Source organism: Carassius gibelio, chromosome A17 (assembly GCF_023724105.1).
Source record: "Carassius gibelio isolate Cgi1373 ecotype wild population from Czech Republic chromosome A17, carGib1.2-hapl.c, whole genome shotgun sequence".
NCBI classification, from domain to species: domain Eukaryota; kingdom Metazoa; phylum Chordata; class Actinopteri; order Cypriniformes; family Cyprinidae; genus Carassius; species Carassius gibelio.
The window spans coordinates 20347353-20369823 of NC_068387.1; the positions used below are offsets into that span (position 1 = coordinate 20347353).

The 22471-nt window shown below is 37.4% G+C and overlaps 1 protein-coding gene across 20 annotated transcripts in view; it reads left to right on the forward strand.

Moving 5' to 3' along the window:
* The first annotated feature begins 5968 nt into the window (after positions 1–5968).
* Positions 5969–22471, forward strand: part of LOC128031708 (neurexin-3a) — a 262219-nt gene continuing 245716 nt past the window's right edge. For 13 of the 20 annotated variants that reach the window (XM_052620051.1, XM_052620059.1, XM_052620061.1 and 10 more), the window contains exons 1-5: positions 5970–6141; positions 10457–11625; positions 15485–15502; positions 16648–16674; positions 16895–16906. In XM_052620051.1, the coding sequence (XP_052476011.1) occupies positions 10929–11625; positions 15485–15502; positions 16648–16674; positions 16895–16906 (754 nt within the window). In that variant the 5' untranslated portion in view covers positions 5970–6141; positions 10457–10928. Of the gene's footprint in view, positions 6142–10456; positions 11626–15484; positions 15503–16647; positions 16675–16894; positions 16907–22471 lie in introns of all 20 variants that reach the window. The other 7 variants (XM_052620053.1, XM_052620069.1, XM_052620070.1 and 4 more) reach the window with 2 other exon arrangements.

The following is a 22471-nucleotide window of genomic DNA, read 5'->3' on the forward strand; positions in this document are numbered from 1 at the left end:
AAGCACTAGGCTCAGATGAAGTATAAATGGCAATGTAAGTGCAGGCAGTGATGTATTTCCTGTGCTGTTCCTTTACCCTTGTGCCTCTACACTTCTATTTAAAGCAAGCAGAATTGGCTTGACATAGATAAGTTCTTCTTTGCTCGAAAATAAATGGTCATGTTGAGTCAATGAAGACTTTTAAAGATGGCAGTGTAATCACAGTAATTAGAGTCGAGGTGGGAGGATGGAGCACTCAGGAGCCAAGATGAAAGATCCACCGCTGCTATAGAACTACATGAAACTGTGTGCATTATGCTCACTTTTTACAGAGAAATAATAATTCCAAACCAACTCATCCATTTCCCAGAAATGCATTTTGACAGAAGGTTAAATCTTGAACTTGACTTTGAGGAGAGAGTGAGATGAAGAAGGAGAGACTGGCAGACAGGAGGAGGATAGGGGGAGGAAGTCGATGAATCAGATAACAGATTCAGAGAGACAGAAGTAGCTAGAGTGAGATAATCTCTATAGAATCAGCTCTGGGAAATGTAATGGAAGTTGGACTGATCTAGGGACAGGACGTGTCTAGTGTAATGCACTTATGATGTCAGGGCGAGTAATGAGCCACCCGACATCAAGGAAATGAGGCTTTGATAATGTCTGCATTCCCAGAACTCAGGCAATGCCTTTACTTCTTTGGAAAGAAAAGAAGCATAGGAAAGAAATGAGAGAGAGAGAACTTCCCGCAATACTTCCGCAATACTTGGTTCAATCTTTGTGAAAGAATGCTTTCAGAGGAAAAGTGCTTTCTGCACTGTGGATAGAAAAAAATAAGCTTTTAGACCAAGGATTTTGTGTGTGGTTTTTGTTATTTATTGTGTTTATTTATTTATTTTTGTTGTTGTTGTTTTTTTGTAAAAAAAAAAAAATATATTGGTTTCCGAAAAAAAAAAAAAAACTTTTTACAAGTTACATTTACTTTAGAAGAAAATAAATATATGAAGTTTAAGTGAAAACATGAAAGCGGCTTACATATTTATTTTTCTTTCCAAATTAAAAACACTTTTGAAGATTTTAAACAAACCTTTTGTAAATATAGTTGAAGTTTTCTAAAAATAAAACTTGATATCCTGATCTTGTTAAAAATATTGTGTGTTACACAGAGGCAAATTAAACAGTACTGGAACAACAAACAACATGGTATTGTTTGGCTAAGATAATTAATTATGTAATATTAAGGTTATAAATAAAAAAAAAGAAGAGAATTTACAGTCTGTTACTTATCTGACTGTTGGAATTGACTGTGTTTGTGCCTGTTTGTGGGTAGGGGGAAAAACAGAAACGAAAGAGTCACTAAGAAATACAATAGTGAATTCTCAGGTATTAAAAAAAATTGAACAGGTGGGGCTGTACTCTGAGATAACAAGGGTTGAGTAAGCTAGACAGGCTGTGAATGTGAGACACGGATATCCTGCACACAGCTTCAGCATGGGGTGCTCGAGCAGATGCTCACAGAAATTTGATCACAGTGAGAGAAATAGAGAGATGTGAGAGATGGAGATCTTGCTTGATGAATGTGAGAATCTCAGAGGAAATGTCAGTGAATGCTCCAGTGACTCAGTATGTTATTGCTCTCTTTTTTCTCTATTTTTCTATCTCTCTCTTTGTTTCTATCTGTCAGATTGTCTCTCTCTACAATGTTTCTCCTTTTTCTTAATGCCATTCTGGCTCTTCTGTCTCATACACACAAAACTGATAGAACATATTTTTTTAGCTCCTTACTCATTCAAAACCTCCTCCTCTCTGAAATATTTTGAATGCTCATCTATGGGCATTTTTTTTTTCATCGTAGATGCAATTTTCTCTGAAAACTAAAGTGTCTTTTCTTCTCAAACTTAAACATGTTTAGTAATAAAAATGTAATATTCTAGGTCTTTGGGCTTTGCTTCATGAATAGACCTTGTTGACTTTCACAATTTGGACAAGATATTTTGTGTTCTGCAGAAGAATGAAAATCTTACAAATTTGGAATGACATGAGAGTGAATAAATGATGACAGAATGAGAAGCCCAGTAGTATATATTAGAAATCTTAAATAATGGGCAAACTATCCCTATAACTGATTATTTGTAGTGTATATTCACCTTGAAGGTGGTGTATACAGTCTATTATTGTACCCCCAGCAGGAAGCTCTTCTCTATTTTATCCGATTTTGTGAAATGGTGGTTTTGGATTTGCTCAGACTAAGACTTAAAACCATGCAGCAGAAACCAGATTTTCTTATGCGCTTTGCGAACAGAGGTCTTTCACAGTAAAGTCAGCCATTATGCAGTGACTGAACTTATCCTTTTTTCCCTTATCATCCTTTTACAACAAAGCTTGTGTTGCTTGTCTGATTTCCTTCTGACACTAGACTTTAATAAGAGTGTGTGTGAGAGAGAAAGATGCATTGGCTGGTGCCTCAGCTCTATGGAAACTAAGGACAGCAAGGAAAGATACTTATTACAACAAGAAATACTAGGTTGAAAGTAAATCCTGGAACTGATAAATCCATAGGTCAGTCTTCCAGAGCAAAGCTAAACAGAATATGAGAACAGAGCTGTCAGTCTCTACCAGCATGCTCTCTTTTCAGCTTGTGTCATCAGCTGCAACACAGGAAGCCCTAGACTGTGAGTATGTCATTCAATATGTTGTTTACTTAGTCAGTCTAAGTAAATCTGCTTTGAACTTATACCTCCGGGCACAACATTGATCCACTTGACCCAGGCGGCTTCCAGGTTTAATTGAAAAAGAATAGCTGAGACCTTTATGAATTAACTGAAGAAATCAATATCTGCAGAATGCCACCCTGCAAACTCTCTCCTTAGATGCCAGAGCAGCTAGCAGGCAGGTTGTTTGCAATGCTTAGGAGAGTAAACAGATGGTTTCCTCTGTTGTCTGTTTTATTGTGTACTGTACAGGTGTACTGTGCTGTTTTATGTACTCAGATTGTTAGTGAGTGCAAAGGCAGTCATCTATTCCTCTCTTTTGTTTTATGTTATGATATGTTGAATGACAACAGGTGGCAAACATCCCACTGTAAAGCTTCAACATAAATTTCCTGCAGATAACCATTTTAAACTTCAAACTGCCACTTCCAGCTAAAATACACATAATCTATCCATAATATTGCTTTCTCCAGTGATAAAGTCAAATCATCTGAATCAGGAGAGAGATATGCACAGATTGTTTACAAGAGAAAAAGTCAAAAACTGCTGTGGATCCATTGGTGAGCTAGCAATTAAAGGAGAATAAAAGGGTTTTGTGCACACAAATGATTGATTGATTGATTGATTTAGATTAATCAGCAGAACAAGTTGTTATTTTCATTAAAAATGTTGAGGTAAAAAATGAAACATGCATGAATTGTTCACAATAAGAAAATATATAGGGTCACAGGCACCAGTCACAGAATTCATGGAATGCACATTATTTACAATACATGTTTATGATAGTTTTACACATTTTACAATGTTTAGTCCAATTCCACTTAAAGGGTTAGTTCACCCGAGAATGAAAATTTGTCCATCTTCTACTCATCCTCGAAGCAGTTCGGAGGATTTTGAAATGAGCCAAGAGGAGACTGGTTTTCCTTTGCTAAAGTAAGGAAACGCCTACATTTCCCAGAGGCGTTAGAGATGCATATCTTCCGCCTGCAAGTCTCCAACACTTAGCAGATGTTGGAAAAAAAAAGTGTTTATTGCTTTTGAAATCTGAATATTTATCTTACAAAAATGCATGGATTCGCTACAGGGACCTTTATTCACCCCAGAGCCAGAGAGTGAGGGACGTTTTATTACTGATGCGTGCACTTTATTTCAAATCTTCTGAACTATTGACAACAAACACCCACTGCCCCCCATTGAAAGGCTTGGAAGAGCATGGACAATTTTTTATTAACTTTATTATTCTTTAATATAATTATTCTGAAAGAAGAAAGTCACATACTCCTTGGATTCTTCAAGGGTGAGTAGAACATAGACGAATTTAAATTTGGGTGAACTAACCCTTTAATTAACAATATGATGTATATCTTTACATCTATCAATATCTTCATGTACAATAGTCAAAATTTGAAATGGATTAAACCTTTCATCAAAGTTGTCCTGAAACCTAAAACCAAATAGCATTCTTGTCTTAGGACAACTTTGATTAACTTCTTTGATTCACTTAAAATGTTGACTACTGTATATCTGTACAACAGAGTGTTAGTATCTTTTATAGTGCAGTAGATAAAACGACATGGAGTTTGCATGATCTGTACAACAGAGTGTTAGTATCTTTTATAGTGCAATAGATAAAATGACATGGAGTTTGCATGAAAACAACAATTGTGATATGCCACCTAACCTGGTGCACTAGTAATTAGTGGGATGTGAGTGAATGAGAAAGATGTCAAGTTTTCAGGTGAAGAGATTGTTTCTTAAAGGGTGGATTGGAAAGCTTGTGTAGTGTCTGAAAAGTCCTGAAGGTGATAAAGAGAGCCAGTCTGTCACTGTGGCCTTTAGATTCATCAAGGCCTATTAGTCTTTGGTGAATACTGGAATAGACAAATGCACAAAAGAGTGGAAGCCTAAATTTCATTCTTAATGTGAGAATGAGACCAAAACATAGTTATCTCACAGGCACTGCATGCGATAAAGCACTACTAGAAGAATTCCAACACTGCAACATGCTTACCTCTGATCTAGCTTCTCTGCCTCGAACACATATCATACAACTTCAGATGAGCAGAACTCTGCAGGCCAGAGAGGTTCGATCTATTCAACTTGGAGACACGCTCGATATTCTAGGATCTATGATGGATCATTTGTGCTGCAAATCATTGACATGGCCAACACCTATTGATCACAATGTTAGTTTTTGAGCATGCAGATTTCACTTACGTCCAAAGTTGCAACGTATCTGGAAAATAGCTTTATACTCTTTTGGAAGTCCATATGCATTGCCACTAAACATGTAGCTGTTGCACAACAGTGTTTGTGTTGAAGTTCAGCACCATGGACAGCAGATTCTCTCAAGCCTTTCTTGTAAGTGCGCCCACAAGTAAAACATGAAGTAAATAAATAAATAAATAAAATAAAAATAAACTTTTAATTTTTTATTTAACCTATTGACCATGTTACAATGGATCCCCCTTGAGGAAAATGTTTTACTTGGTGCCAAAGCATTATTATTGAGAAGAAAAATTAAGTATTATTTTTTAGATTTAGTTGCACACTATCATAGAGGATATTATATTTATTTGAAGGAATAATTGTGAGAATATTAATTTTTGGTCATTTTATATTAATAGATGTACAAAACTATTTAAAGCTAAAATGCTGAATGGTCAAAGAGCAAAAAGTTATTCTGGTGAGGTTTTTCGAAAAAGTGTCCAGATATCTAACACTTTGTGAAATGAGAGTATTTTTTTTTTTAAATGAAAAACTATGAAATAGCTAAATAAATAAAAACGAATAAATAAAAACTAAGATTTTATTGTTTCTTAGATACTCTTGACAATGCCACAAAGCCTATTTCTACTACTAAAGACATTTAGCGATTTTTCTTTTTTTTTTTTTACTGAAAACTGACCAAAAATTACCATAAACACATTAACTCACATAAAATGGTATCCTGCAGGTATCCTTGCGAATTGACAACTATACTTTTCATTTTTATCTAATTTCCTGGTAAGAGAGGATATATAATCTTGAAGAAACGGCGTGTTTCTGAGGGGACGTCAAGTCAGCACAGGTCTACAAATATAAGGAGACACAACCATCTCGTAGACATTTCGAGAACCTTTTCCACAAAGAAATGTTTCTATCACTTCAAAAATAAACTCGTTTGTTTTTAGCTAAATTTTCTCTCAGATTTCACTAACGTACACCTTTAAATGGCGAGAGCCTCGCAAAGAGGAAGGCGGGGTCGAGCGGCGCGTGTGTGAAAATCTGTAGTCTCTAGCGCGCGGCTCTGTGTAACTGCAAGAGAGCACAGAACGGGGAAAGAGCACGCGGGTAAAACATCCTGACAGGACCGCGAAAAAACGTTATTTAGCGGCGTGGACCAAACATATAGAGCCTGTTGGGAATGTAATGTGGATTATTTCGCTTTGGGATATTTTTACGAAAACAGGTTAGTCTGTTTCTTTTTTTTGGTACGGAATGAATGAATCCTCAAAGTTCATCGCTTACTTCGAGTATTTAAACCTTGTTTGCTTGTTTTTACATTAAATATCACGGTTGTTTTTGAATTTTACTTTTATTTCTTTAAACGAGGCGTGTTGCACTCAATCGAAATAAATGGCATTCGCGTTGTTTTGCGGAGAAGCGCGATGGAAATACTAAACTACATCATCTTTCAGGCCCACAATAAACTAAAAGACGCGTTGTCTAACTTAAAAAATACGTTTAACGTTAATAGTATTTATTCTTCTCGGATAGACGGTCATCTTCCTTAGCCTACAAGGCACAGTGTGGAAAACAGTGGAATTTCTGTCAAGAGTTCACCGGTTTTCGAGACAAAATCTGATGAGACACAAAAGTGTGTATTCCGTTTTATTTATTTTATTTATTTTTTGACCGCTGCTTGAACTATCACAGGATATTTCGTTTATCTTTAATAAGTTATACCAAGGTTGGTTAGACAATATAGGCCTGTGTTCTAGTAGTAACCGTTAATCAAGAAAAAAGCACGCCCTTTCCCCCATAAACATGCAACAAACAATTTCGTCGCAGGAGACCTGCTATTCTTAATCTGTAACAGAAACTGTGAATAATGAATAAGAGTTCTCAGGTGTCTGTGGAGCCCATGATCAACTGTCACTCAGGATAAACAACACGCATGCCCACTGCAGGTCCATCCTCATGAATGCACCTAAACAGCCTACACAGGAGCGCATATCCATGTTCCTTTTTCTTTTTAGAGCATGTATAAAAAAATATTATACATTTAATATGAATTTATTTAGAGAAAATATATATTTTTTAGGATGCACACATGTGGTGTGCCTAATACATTTTACTATTATGATCCGTTAGTTTATGTACAGTGAAATTTAAGCAGTAATTTTTTTTATATACATGTGAATGTATTGTTGGCTATGAATACGTTGCAGTGATTTAAAAATATGTACGTACCCTTATAAATTATTCGATATAAATATCTGTCTTGATATAAAAAAATCGAAATGTTTTTAACTGATTTTTTGGCACGTTTGCACAACGTGCACAATAACCTTTGTCGTTGTTGTTGTCTCGCTTTGAAGTGCTCGAGTGAGTACAGTGCATTATTAGAATATCTTAATTCGTTCTCATCGATTTGTAGTGGGTCATTTAGATCTCCTGGAATTTAACAGACTTCGGTAATATACTATAACACACACTCGTGCGCTCACACACTCATTTTAAAGGTAGGTTTTTCATGCTTGTGCTTTTTATTACATTTTAATGTTTTACATTTTTGCTGAAATTAACAACACATCCACCAAGGCAGCATCGTACGTCCTAAAATTGTCGGGGTAGATAATATTTCATGTGCGCGGCCTTGTCACACACGCTTTCATCAACGATTTTTTCCCCACAGCTGACAGAAATGGAAATGAACCCGTATGTCTGAATTAAAATAATGTATCATATATTTATCCGAGCGTGTTTAATTTTTCCATGACGCTGAAGTATAATTCCTCCCTGTAGTGTTTTGTGACCTCTTTTGTGTCCATTAGTAATGCAGTGTTCTCTCACCAAAATGTAAATATTGTTGGCGTGTGTGTACAAGTGCACATTTATTTGTAAAACTGACGTGTCTTATTTTGAGAGATTGAATTGTGCACTAATTATTTGGATGAAAAGCCAGATTTCATTGTATCAGATCACATTTTGTGTGTGTATTGTTCACCCTTTTAAAGGGCTGAAACGAAGCAAAATGCTGTTTTAAAAACGAAATTGGTGGACAAAAACCTTTCAAATGTAATCATCCATTTTAACGATATATTTTTTATTTTTATTTTTTTCAATAAAATATAACTGGCAGTGATAATATCGAACATCTATTTAAAAAGTATTAAATAGCATTAAACGTTGGCTATTATTAAAAGAAACGAACGTTTACATCTATATAGTTTCGTTTCCCTGTATTTTTTGTTCTCATGGGTGTTGGTTATATTCTCCATTTACGTATCAAGCCAAGACATGAAATGATCTTAATGTAACCGAGGTATATTTCCATAGAAATATACGAATTAGAATAATTAAAACTGATGATTCTAAAACGGAAAATACACACATATATGCATATATATTGTATTATGTTAAATGGACGTTATGTAAAATATGAAATATATCTTTTTGTTTACCGATTATAATGTTTTTTCAAGCAACATAGGTACATATCTTACTTTTTTTTTAACACACATCGTTCTTCCGCGTTTTTTTTTTTTTTTTTTTTTGTATTCGATTTAAGATCGCCTTTTTTCTCTGTCGCATTGAAGAATATTTCCTGTTGGGATTGTGTAATGCTCCGTTCCAAAACACTCATCGAATGTGCTCTGCCTTTCTAATACACCGCAGTGTGACGTGATCTTGATCAGAGCCCCATATAATGCACACACTCCACACCTTTACCACAGTGAAATTTGGTCATAAATCATTACTAATCCTATGGTTCTGATTATGATGAGTATTACAGTATAATGAATCATTCCACAAGGATTGTGTGTTTTGGCAAGGTGAAATGATGCCTTAAACAGCTTCAGCAGAGCCTCTCCTGCTTTAATCTGCTCATAATTGCTGTTCCTCTGCAGTGGGTTGTTAAGGGGGTTGCTAGTGGTACCCGTGCCCACTCTGGGTCACGGGGGGAGGCTATATATGTGGCCAAGTAGGAGCCTCACGCCTCCCATTTGCCGGCTGGCAGCCCAGGAGGAGAGCACCGGATGCTGATGTCATTCATTTTGGCTCAGCTCTACCTCGCCCACACCTCCGCTCCACCATGTGGATACTTGATGGCAACCATGTCACGTACGGAGCCGAGCTCGCTGAAATAGCGCGCGCCTCCTCCCAAAGCCTCCATGATATCATCGGGGCGCTCTGGAGGACATTTTGTCGCAGCTCTTCTGGTGTAATGGCAGAGCGTAATTGAGGCACCTGTGGTAAAACCCAGCTTTGTGTGTCTGATGAATGGTTGGACCTGCTGTCATTATCATGCCCCCCTTCCTCCATTGCACCTCCTCCTCCTACTTGCCAACTTAAGCGGGATCCAAATGCAGGGGTTTTATTTTGTTGTGTCGTGTACCATTCCCAGTGGGGTGTGTCAATCACATATCAATGAGGACTATGATGTGCTCAGTTTAGCCTTTTCACCTCTCTCCTCCTCTTCACAAGCGCTCGCTTGACAAAAAAAGAAAAAGAGAAAGCACATGCATATTTCGAGGTGTGGGCGTGTGCCAACGTGGAGTATCTGTTACAAGCAGTCTCTTGCTCTTTTTTTTTCTTCCCTTCTTCAGCTGCAGCAAGCAGAGCTTTGACGGGATGCATTGTGTTTCGGCTCGGTTGAATCGTGTGGGCTGGTAGCACTATTGTCCTGCTGTACCTGCTGCCTACGCCTCTGGCAAGGACACTGGCAATATTAGATGTCTAATAGGTTACACCTTGCCATGTAATTGGAGCCTATTCATTTATGCACGTAGGGGACACATGTTAAGAGGAGCCGGAGCTGTGTTTTGCCATCACAAAATCTATGCTGGTTCAAGGCCAAACGGCAGCTCAGCATGGGAACCTTCTCTCTCAAATTAAAAAAGATTTTAATACGTAAAGAATTCCATTGCATTTTTACTGCATCTTGTTATGCAGCACCAGCATTCCTTTAAAAATAAAATATTATAGATTGCACGATTTTAGGTTTTAATATTATATTCATGCATCACATTTTTTTATGTTTCAAAATAAAGGACCACACCTAAATTAAATGTTTTTAAAGCAAAATATTATAGGTATTTATACTTAGTGTTGAGATGACTGTGGTGTTGGAAATGTGGAGTATATGTCATTGGAATGTGTCGGCATGCATATTATTATTTTCATGCATTGTGCATCCCGCAGAAAACCTTAATTTTCCACATCATCAGATAAACATGGACTCACTGCTACTGAATGATAATTGGAGCTGCCATGTGAATAATGCTGGTAATTCATACACTAGATGACCGATAACACAAGAATCTTTTGGGTAAAATGCCTCAAAAATAGAAACTTTTAATTAGGTTTTTTCTAGGAGTTGCATGAGACCTATTCAAATTAAGCTTTTCATGATTGTAATTGTGAAAGTGTACTGAATAGTTTTGTTAAATTATATATTTATATGCTTTGTGTTTTATATATCTAAAAAATATCACATACTAGATAGACTGAGACATCTGTGGATTCATTTGTAATTTGATGCTCTTCTATTTTGACAGCTATTGTGCGCTAGACAGGGCAGAGTAACCCTATAGACAACATTACCAACAAGGCATCATGCAGTCTGTGCTGGTTTCCCTAAATACAGAAAGAGTCCGACCTGGAGGACCTGACTGGACAATTGAGGTCTGAGGAGATACCAGAACAAAACGACACCTCAGCAGACACGTCTTCTCAAGTCGATTCATTCCAACGTGGAAGAAGTACTTTTATAGTCGCTTGACAGAGATTGGATTGTTGTGCAATGTCATTGGCCTTATGACTGTTATTTAAGACTGTTCTCCTCCTAACTCCCTCTCCTCTTTTAGGATATTTTTTGTTTGTCACTGCGTTGACGATCTCACCTCTTCTCTGGTATCTCTGGGCATATACTGTGGGATGTACTTTGGATATACTGACCTTTGAACCAAAGCAAATTCAATGATTTCCTTCTGTTCAGGATAATAACCCCTAATCATCAGCACTTTTACAATGAATTTCTTCAGATTCCCAGTCCAGTTGCAGCTGCTGATCAGTACTATGCTTGCGCCCTGCTTGGGCCTGGAGTTTACAGGGTTGCAAGGCCAATGGGCACGCTATCTCCGCTGGGACGCCAGTGCCAGAAGTGACCTCAGCTTCCAGTTCAAAACAGACGTGTCCACTGCCTTAATTCTGTACTTTGACGATGGTGGCTTCTGCGACTTTCTGCAACTCATGGTGGTCGAAGGGAAGCTCCAGTTGCAGTTCAGCATTGATTGCGCAGAGACCACAGTTGTATCGGACAAGCAAGTCAATGATAGCAGCTGGCATTCTGCCACCCTGAGCAGGTACAACCTGAGAACTGTGATGGTTCTGGATGGAGTGAGCAAATCGGGTGAGGTGCGGCCACAGAGGCAGTACATGAAGATCGATAGTGACCTCTTCCTGGGCGGAGTCCCTCAAGATATTCGTATTTCTGTGCTCACTCTCCCAACGGTGAAGGATCTTCCGGCATTTAAGGGAATTATCAGGGAAATGAAGTACAATAACAAGGAACCTATCCTACTAAGCAGTCAGAGGGTTCGTATGGACATAGAGGAGATCTGCATGGAGAACCTATGCGAGAACGGAGGAACGTGCTCCGTTGTGGATGGGGAACAACTTTGTGATTGTTCTAAGACGGAATATGTGGGCCGATTCTGCAATGAAGGTAAAACTGTTTATAAGTTACATTTTGTTAAAGAGCAAATGCAGTACTGATTTTGTAATGTATATGCAATGTCAATTTTTATCCCAAACATTTATTGCCTAATTTATCTAATTCTATTTGAAATGGTCAGTCTTAACTGCTGAAATGTGAATAATGTTTCCCAAAATCCTTCTTGCCACTGAAGTTTGACTCTAAGGTCCAGGTTAATGGCGTCTCTTAGCTTGTCTACAGAAGCTAAGTTTTGTGCATTGGCAGGTGTTTTGTGCTGGAAATTTCTCAATCAGCTTCATAAAATCCTCCTCTATTCCCCCATCGCTTCTTACGGTCAATTGAAAGTGAATACACTACTAGCAAAGCCTGCATTTTTCCTCTGTAAAGCATAAAAGCTGTTTGTCTCTGGCAAGCGTTTGTGTGTGTGTGTGTGTTAATCGTACCAGGCTGAGGAGGTGGGGAGTTAGGATGCCTTTTCAGGTGCCTTTTCAGATCCCTTGGTTGTTTTTCTGAAGTGGCCATTTTAGTTTCTCTGGGGATTTGAGGAGGCCATTTCACAGCTCTGGGTTTTGTTGTTGGACCTCTTCAACAGAGAATGAATCATAGACAGGGGATATAATTGGCCATTTCAAACATGTCAATTGCAATTCTTTATGGCAACATTACTGGTTTCTCTAGAAATAAAATTTTCTGACCTTGGTTATTGAATGTGCTCATTTATATACAGATTTCATGGTTTGCTCACATTTATTTAGTAAGTATAATCATAACTATAATCATTTTGTTACACATATAGAAGAAAATCACAACTTTGAGTTCTTTCCCATGAAACATGTTTTAGATCCTGGTAGATGATCCTGATGAATGAAAGGTACAACAACCATTTATTTTCTTTCTTTTTTTATGCTTCTCTGCTTTTTTTAAATATTTTTTGCTTTCAGTATATCCTCTTAAATGCTTTATTGTAAGAATAACATTAATTTACAAGAAAACAATTACAGAAAGTAATGTGTACAGTATATATCCTGTCTTGATAATGCCTGAGTTTTTCTCCCTTTTGACTGGAGTGTTTAAGCTCTGTGATTGATCAGTGCTCGGAGTCCTATGAGTTTATACTCTCATTGTAGACACAACCTCTGCTGTGATTCATTACACAATTACTGAATGTGATTTAAAATGTTAAAGCCAGGATGCTATCTGTGTACTCATGTATTTTAAACAGAAGTGAATGTGTATGCACGTACAGCCTGTTTCAGAGTGCAAGAAAGTGAAAATGAGAGAAAGAGGGATGTTTAGAAGACTGGGCACTAGGGTTAGATTTATTGGTTGTAAAGTGAACAGAGTTTTGGGCTTGATCTACAGCCGTTGTTCCTCTCCATCTAGTTTGGCTCACTGAGTCCTGCATTCCACTGATAGCGGCTAAAGCCAGACGTAAAAGCAGCTTTGATGGCTTTGAATGCTGGGAATCAGTTCAACCAATCATAAAATAATAAATAAAAACCTTTTTGGAGGCCATTTATACTGGTGCACAGGGGCAGCCTGAATTTAAAGGCACTGTAAAACTACAGCTGAACTTTCTCCATTGGCATCTCTTAGAAATCCAAATCGAAACCAGTATTGGGAAATGACACAGTGGGTGACATCAGTATTTGATAACATTACAAAAATCCACTGAGCAATCTTAATTCCATCTTAATCTTGTGTCTTCAGGCTTTTGGAACATCTGTACGTGGGTAATAAATATTGGGTCGGAGCCATATGGCAAGCTGGTCTGAAGTGTTAAGCATTAGCCTTATGTACGTTTGACTGAATCCAATTGCCATAGCAGCAGCAACAACAATCTGACACTCCTCTCAATGGCCAGATGGCTAAAATGGCCTCAGAACTGTTTTGCGCTACCGTGGCGTATGTTCCTCACTCTGTGAAAGTCGTGATAGCAATGGCGCTACATCATTTGCGAAAGCACGTAATCTTTTGGCAGATTAGAATAATAAACATTTGGCAGCCAAACAAACATTCAGTCTGTCTTCCCATGTGCATGGTCTCTGAATTGGTATGCTGATTTTTATGTTTGAGCCAGCCACTCTTTACAAATCTGCTCTTGTTTTTAAAAGTAAACAAAGCAAATTCAAATTAAGAGGATATGTAGAACTTAGAGTTGTTTTTAAGGATAAGACACTAAACATTTTCTAGTTATGTTAACGCTTGGAATTTTTGCATATAAGAGACCCGATCTAAGTAATTGAATTTAATATTTTGACTTTTTGAACAAAATTGTTCAGAAAATGCCATTTAGTATTATGGTTTATAATTTCAAAGATTTTAGAAAATTTCTAATGTGTCTAGAAACAGATTCAATTTACTTGACTCCTTATTGCAGGGATCATTGCAATTTGTTTTTGTTGTAGATTCAATTAGTCAAACACTCTTCCCTTGTTGCAGTTGAGAAATCAAGGAAAATATATTTTGATGTTCCACAAGTAAACATTCTTTTCTGATTCACCACTGTTTCTGAGAAACTAGGTCACCGTAGAAGACTGACATTCATATTCCAGCCAGAACTTCAGTACAGGTCAACTCAAGAGCTGAACACATCAATCAAGTCACCTTGGCTCTCACATCCCGAGTGTAACTCCGCATTCCCCACTCTCCAATCACATCCTAATACTTTCCCCACCAGGTTAATGCATCTCATCAGAGGACTTAATGTCCTGTACCAGCCTTTAACAAGCACGGCAGACAGACACACACTTACACATTGGAACATGTCCCGAAAATGAGTGACCACGAGAGACAACATATTGCATTTTCAGCCAGTAAAGATATCAACGCATACAGGACTAAATTAATGTCTAATGTAGCTATAATTGCTCTGCACTAAAAGCATTTCATGGAGGCAGACCCCATCAGGCTTCCCTTAATTTCCTGTATTAGATGCAGTTTATGTGCACTGGCAACAGGTTCATTCGCCCTGTCGGTGTCTGGTACTAAATCTATAATAAAATCTTCAATTCTTTAGAGTGTTTTTTTGTTGTTGTTGTCAAATAAATTACTTTTTTAAAGCCTAAATGCTTCATAATGGCTGTATTTTAAGATATGTTTGTCATGTTTAACAGCTTAAGTTTTGAACACAAAAATACCACTTCTAAAAATATCTAAGCTCAAGAATTGCTGACCTCAAAAATCGAGTAGTTGTTCATGTTCAGATGATCATAAACCATCCCTAGCCAAAACAGATTAGAAAAATAGTAGAGCAGTATTTGTCACACAGAGCATTGCAATGCCCGTTTATCAGTGTTGGATGCCCTTTGGTTTGGGTGATGACCAGAGTGCATTAATGAAATGACTCAGCCCAGTGCTTCAGTGCCAAAGGCAGCCTGTGACACAAAGAGAGAGATCGAGAGAGAATATGTGTCTACAGTGAGAGTAAATGCTACCAGGGCCCGAGTATGGAACAGTGCTTTAGACAAACATCAACCCCCATAAATCCACAACCCTCTCTGAAGGGAGCAGGTTCTGTTGCCTGTTTGGATTTATGATCCAGGCGTGGATGTGGGCTCTGGGAGTGTATGTAAGTCTTTGAAGATGAACTAAACTTCTTAGATGTTGTTGTGTCATGGTGATTCATACACCACAGATGTGATCCTCCCCTCCTCATTCTTCAAGGAGAAGAGGGAGTGGATGCAAGGGGCATTTTAAGGTTTTTCTGTGTACATGCACAGGGCAGATGTCTGCTCTGTGCATGCTGACAGGTGTGTCAGAGTTTGCATGATAGTTTTCATGCAAAGGTATTATGAGTGGGGTCTAATGGCTGCAATGTATCTCTCCTTTTTTTCTCATTGTGTCATCTTTGCTGCAATACCATCAGAGGCCAACAGCATCCCAGGTGAGTTGATAATATCCTTAAGACTGTATTGAGCTGTCTTTACAGGCAATGAATCAGAAGTAGTGATAGATATATAAAAAAGAAAGAACCATTCACAATAAGATCTGTAATATGCATTTAACTTTAATAACTACATTAGCAGGGCTCCAGACTCATTCTTCCCACTGATCGCTCTTTTGCGACTAACTTTCTGAGATGGTTGCAAGAACACATGATTTGGTCACACACATGTATATATATATATATATATATACGAAATATATACGCGTATATGAAACGCGAAAGCTGTTTGAATCTGGCAGTTCTGTGATGCCACTGAACATTATAAATCATACTCTCAGTGGCACAGAAATAAGAATCCAATATATGGTGCAATAATACTAAATTTTTTAAAATGTAATTTACATTTTAAATTATTTTTGTTAAAATGTATCAGCCGACATTCGGACTGCTAACCAATCAGCAAACAGCAGCTGACTGTGACCCCAGCAGTCTATGATATAAACAGATAATTTTTGATTGCACATTGCTAGCTAGCGATATGTCGAAGAGCTCCTTTCTTAATTTTTTTTGGAAAAGAACCTTGACTTGATGGACAGCCGGACACAAAGCCTAAAGTTACACCTGATGAGGATGTTTCTCCCTCCCAGGGCCGAACATCAACAGACAGTGTTGCCAGATTGGAAATGTCCAAGTGTCGTACCAGAAGTTAAAAATTATCGTATTTGGATGAAAATTATTACATTAAACAATTAACTACATTTTGACACGACCTGCAAATTACCACTAGGAGTATGGTTGGATGGAAGCAGTGCGACAAAAATACTATCCCATAATTTTGCACAATAATCTGACAATAAATGTGGCACACCCAGATTTTCATATGCACCCCCAGAGTCTCTTTTCTGGCTACGCTACTGCTCTCTACAACTAACAATGTGTTAAGCTGTCACGTTAGATAAAAAAATAAAATAAACTAACCAATAATTTCCATAGAAATGCTAAAGTAGTAACTTAATTACCACTTTCTGTCAACTTTTAAAAACTTAAATTAAGATGTTCATAAACCTTTTCTTCTACAAATACATGATGTCATTGAATGCTCTGAGACATACCTTATTTTTGTCACTCTCTGTTTCTCAAAGGATTTGCACACATGATGGCAGATCAAGGTATGCCGCACCCCTTCAATTGTATTCACTCTGTTGATACTGATTATATATTGCATGCCTGAATTGACTGTATTGCTGGGCTCTGACTGGGCTAAACTGTAACTCTGAACCTTGAATGCATAGATGTGAACTGTGCTCTGATCGTTTCTTCATATCTCTCCATGCTTACCTTCTGTGGATACTATTTATCTCTCTGTTGCCTTTCATCACCTTTCTCAAGCCAAGGGCAAAGGTACAGAAACTTTTTCTTCAAGTTCTTCTCTCTTATGTTTGCATTCTTTTTTTTAAGTCAATTTTTGCTAATAGCTGCTTGCTATGTGTGATTGGATCAAAAGTATAATTAAATGAGAGTTAATTGAAGACAAATACACAAAGGTATTTTGATTGCAGCCTAAATGGTCTGAACTGTGATGTCTGCCTCCCCGGTGGTCTTTTACCCAGTAGATATTTGTCTCAGCTGCTAAAATGCTTAAACGGCACAGTATGACTCACTCATTTTCATGAGGGTTTGTCTAGTTTAAGACCATGAATGATGCTTTATTTGCCATGCAGTGTTTTTTTGCAGTTGTAGGTTGGATCTTGCATGTGGAGCTTTGAGAGATGTTGTGGTTGTATTCAGTCAGGTGCCACAATGACTTCCTCTTCATGTTGTTTTTTTTTTTAAGAAAGAAAGAAAGAAAGAAAGGACTGTGATATTTCAGTTTGTCAGTACATGTGTGTCATGTCATTTCATAGCTGGCTTCTCTAGTGGGGCTTGTAGATGGGCCCGATTTAGCATTGACTTGCTGCTGGGCTGAACATCCCTGTGGAACGCTGTTGTGCCACATGTCATCCTGCCGTCTCACCCGATCCAATATTTCAGCATGTCTCCGAGTGGCCAAATAACTTCATTCTTCAATAGACAAGGCCTGTAATTGGTTTGATTCTTTGCAGGACCTCAGTGCATCAACCAAAGCACAATCACACACAGTATACAGTTACTGTATTTTTTAAGTTCCCAGGTTTTCAGCGTAATTGCCTAATGTTTATCTTTTGTTGGAGAGTCATCCCCCCCCCAGTACTTAGCTTCAGATTTTTTTTAAATACTGATTTCATTTGAATACTAACAACCATATAGTGTATTATCATTCTAACTTAATGTATTGATCAAATGTAAGAATTTGACGTAAATGGTGACACGTAAATTTAATCAGGTTAGGAAAATATAAGTAAAAAAGTGTAACAGCAATCAATTTAAGGCAAATATCACAAATATGATGATTAAAGTAATACCCGATAGAGCACTGATAAGACTATTGCTTCAGTTTGTTTTTTTTTTTTACCTTTTTTTTCCCCCGGACAAGTAACTTTTTTACTCAGACACGTAAATGACTGATTTACATGTCCGAAGGACAAGCACATGTCAAAGCTTAATGTCAAGCCCTGTCCTGTGTGTTTTGTTGGCTCTAGGACAATTTTTTTTGTAATATTCCTCATTTGTAAGTCGCTTGGGGTAAAAGTCTCTTTTAAATAAATGAATGTGAATTGAGACTTGTGGGTTCGCTTAGAAGGAATACAGAATTGATCAATCAAACCAGGTGTGAAAACAAGCAAAGTCATTGGACATAAGAAGTGCATAGTATAGTATAAAGGGTGTGGCTTTCTGTTGCATGAATGCTGATATGAACTAAAATGAATCCTGGCATATGCTGCAATTTCACGTGCCAAACTAGTTTCTTCCCTCAACCCAATTTAAGTGCTAAGTCAGAGCCCAGTCAGCGAGAACCTGGCAGACCGACAATACAGTATAGGCAGTCAGATGCATTAGCACGTATTTGCCTGCGTTGCATCAAAAGCACTTGTATTGTATCCCTGTCTCCAACACTGTTTGTCTCTCCCGCTACCACCCTGCATTAAATCCTTCTGCTAGATGGAGGGACATTATTACAAATCAGCCTGGCTGTACGCCCAAGTGAAGACAACAAGGGCTTCCATTTAGGAGCCTATTTGCATCTCTGTGGTGCTGAACAATACTACAAAATTTTTCTTTATCTGCATTTTTTTTTCCATTGCCACATCTCTTCCCTTACCTGTCATTACAGCTTGAATTTGTACAGCACATAAATCTCTAAATGTTTCTCAAATTTTTAAACCTTTCTTCAGAAACCTCTTGCAGTTATACCTTAGGAAGTTTTCTAATTGTAGTAATTTGTTATATTTGACAGTGTTGTTTCTGCAATACTATAAAGGGAGGAAGTGAGAGGCAGCAGCTGTTTTTGGGTATCCCAGGGCTTGTCACTCATGTCTGCTTTTGGACGCCATTCCTCGGCACCTAGTCTGAAATCAATCATATCAGTCAGCACCCTGTTCTCCTCTCTGGCACAGGCATATGTCAACAAACAACAGAAAGTCAGAAGACAAAGATGGAGAAGGGTCTATGGGGACTTTCTGTTTCTCATTGCTTTTGATTCTGTTCTCTTTCCTTTCATCTGTTAGTTTATCTGTGATGCAACTTCATACTGCCAATAAGAGTCCCAATCGAATACTTTTATGTTTGGTGAAGTAAGCTGAAGTAAAAATATTGTGTATTGCATAGCATAGAATATCGAATGAAGTATTTCATGAGTTCATATTAAGTTTCTGATATTGTTGAGACCTTGTGTAACTTCAGAGGAGACCGATATGATATTACTAGGGTCTTCAAAATAGGTCCGTTTGATCAGAGGTTGCTTTTTTCATAGCCATAGACATAAGATATAAAGAGTTCTCGTTTATGGCTCATTGAGCTATCAGTAGGGTTGGGTACCTGAAATTTGGTACCAGTACCCAATGGAACCTTTTTTTTTTACACACTGTAAAAAAAATAAACCCAGAAGTCTCAATTTCAACATTTTGAACAATAGGGTCCTTCAATTTTATTTTATTTTATTGTATAAAGGAATTAAATATTTATTTTAAATCAAATGCAAATTACATCCTTTTGTTTTTTTTGCCACACAAACTGAGGTTTACTGTTGAAAATAATACATGGAAGAAATATTTTGTGGAGATTCCTTTAAAAAAATTTTTTTTTGTTTTTTTTTCTTCTAAAATTAAGTGATTAATGTGATTGTAATATTTATTTTTATCATTTAATAAAAGCTTGTTCCTATTTATCATATTATATAATTTGCACAAAAAAAAAAAAAAAGTACAGTACAAGTCTGCAAATATTGTTTAATTCACAAAGTGGTTAGATTGGTTACTGTGGCTCTGGTTCAGACCACCCAGAGATTTCGTAAGGCATCCTGCAAGTGTGCGAGACTTTGATAGATATTAGTTGGTACAGGAGGCAGTAAATGAGTTGACCTTTTCAGACTGCAATGGAGAGTATGAGCTTTGTTACAGGACCGAGGGGAGTAGAAACACTGTAGCTCACGCTATGATGATGAACTCACATGCAAGGTAATGAATTGCAGTGCCATTATGCAAATACTATGCTAATTATCTAATCAGATTTGATTCCATTAAGGATGTACCCAGCTTCCCTTCCCTTCCCTTCAGATTTGTTTAAACTATTCTTTTTGCTTTTCCTTATTTTTCTATCGTTTTCAAACCTTTTCTTTTTTACTGCATTTTATATTCTTTTTCTTATCCCTTTCCTACCTTTTTTTTCTTCTTTCATTTGTTTTAATTATTTTCTACTTTTTCCTGTCTACTGGTGATACGAAATAAATCAACTTTTTGATGATATTCTAAATATATGACCAGCACCTGTGTTTCAGACTTTTAATTGCTTTTATGTTTCTGTGTCATACTGAACTGAAACTTTCCAAACTGAACTGAACTAACATTTCTGACTGCTTAAAATTTGAAATGAAGAATCCTGTTGTGATTTGATTTGATTTTTTTCATATTTACACCCCACTCGCTGTAGTACAAAAGGCTTTGCCAGTCTATTCCTCTGATTGGGGTGTTTTTATGGCACCGTTTAGTATTATTTCTCCATTACCACACATCTGAAGGCAGGTCTGCCCTACAGTGAGTCGGTGTGTGTGAGAGCTAGATAATGAAATCTTTATCACATGTTTGGGAGGCCTGTAATTCCATTTGCTCTACTAATCCCTCAGTCACTCTGTCTCTCTGTCACTCATTGAACAAACCTGTCTAGCCAGAATTCCCCTTCCATTCATCTACAGTTAACACTCTTTAATGGCACAAATGTAATGAGCCTAAATAAGCCTACTTTCAAAATAGACCCTAATTACTCTCTTAATAAAAGTAGGTTACAAATGTTGTCTCTAAGCAAATATGTTTTTGAAGGATAGATGAAGCATGAGTCCTCTGTTTGGTAAGAATATTTTAGGAAACATGCCAGTTTGATGTAACTAGCAGAGTTGTGTTTTGTATTTCATGCTGTCCATAATTTGTATTTGTATTTTTTTTTTACGCCATGCACTGAAGATTCCTCGGGCCTCATCAGTGCTGGAACAGCTCTTAGTAAAGCATGATTGGAACCACCTTGCTGGCTGTCTGCTGATCAGAGAGCGATGGCCTCTCTTGTATAATCAGGACCTGCCACACAGGGCGTCCTTTAACAAAATAGCCTCATCACCTCCCCCTCCGTGATCTCCCCCCTCTCCATACAGTGTAACCGAGACAACAGAACTCCTCACCGTCCCCCTCCCCACGGCACTCTATTTCCAAATCCCAAAGGCTCTTTTCAGCGTAACACGGAAAAGAACATCAATCACACCTGATACGCACACATGTACACACAAACAAACAAAAAAATGAAGCCTTACTCTTCCACACTCCGGTCCACCCATCTGAATGCAGTTATGCACATAATTGCCTCCAATTTTCCTGAGTCACACCTGACATATTAAGCTACTGTACACAACGATTTCCTATCTGGTCCCCAGAGGGAACAAGTGCCATTTCATTATGGCTAAATGTGATTATTGTCCTCCTGTCCAACTGGCTTGTGGCAGTCTTTTGTCCCTGACAAAGCAGGAGAACAAGGCTACCATTCTGATTTTGATAGACTAGTCTGGATGTTGCACGGTGAACAAAAGACTGTTAATTATGTGTTGAAATAGGCATTCATGACAATGAAATGAACAAAAAGATGCACTGAAAACTGGGGGTAAAATGGGTGAAAACTACTCTCACAAACTGGTTTGCAGAATAGGGTTTTACATGTAAGAGCAAGGGCTATATTTATTTTTTGTTTTAATAATAATTTTTTTATAATATTATGTAATAATTTGTTGGTAATAATAATATTTATCAAAAAAAAATGTCATTATAGTAGGGGCACATTTGCAAAAGGGACTGCTTCTAAACCACTTCAATTAGTAAAATGTATCTGTTTTGGTTAGGGGAGGGTTTAGAGAAAATGGTGGTCTTCACGTACAAAATTTGAAAGTGTAACACAAGTTAATGGCATTTTTTGTGTGCTACTGTATCTTCTTAAAAGGGGCCATCGGATGTTACATGCACTTTTACAAGTTGTTTGAACTGAAATGTGTGTTGTTGTTGCTGTTTTTTTTTTCTACTAAAAGCTCATTAACATTTAAAGGGAAATGGTACAAAATGGCTTTTTCTGAAAAGAGCTGTTTTTGACGGGGTAAAAAATGTGTTTTTTTTTTTACACTACCATTGAGAAATTTTAACCAAGCTACTGTATGTTACAGACTTTTCATTAAGACCCTAAAGAATCATATTAACTTGTGGAATATGGGCATCCGATGACCCCTTTAAGATACTACCTCTCATTCTTTTTTTTTAAGACATCTCAATCACTTGGTTACATCTTTTTGAAAATGTTCTGCTT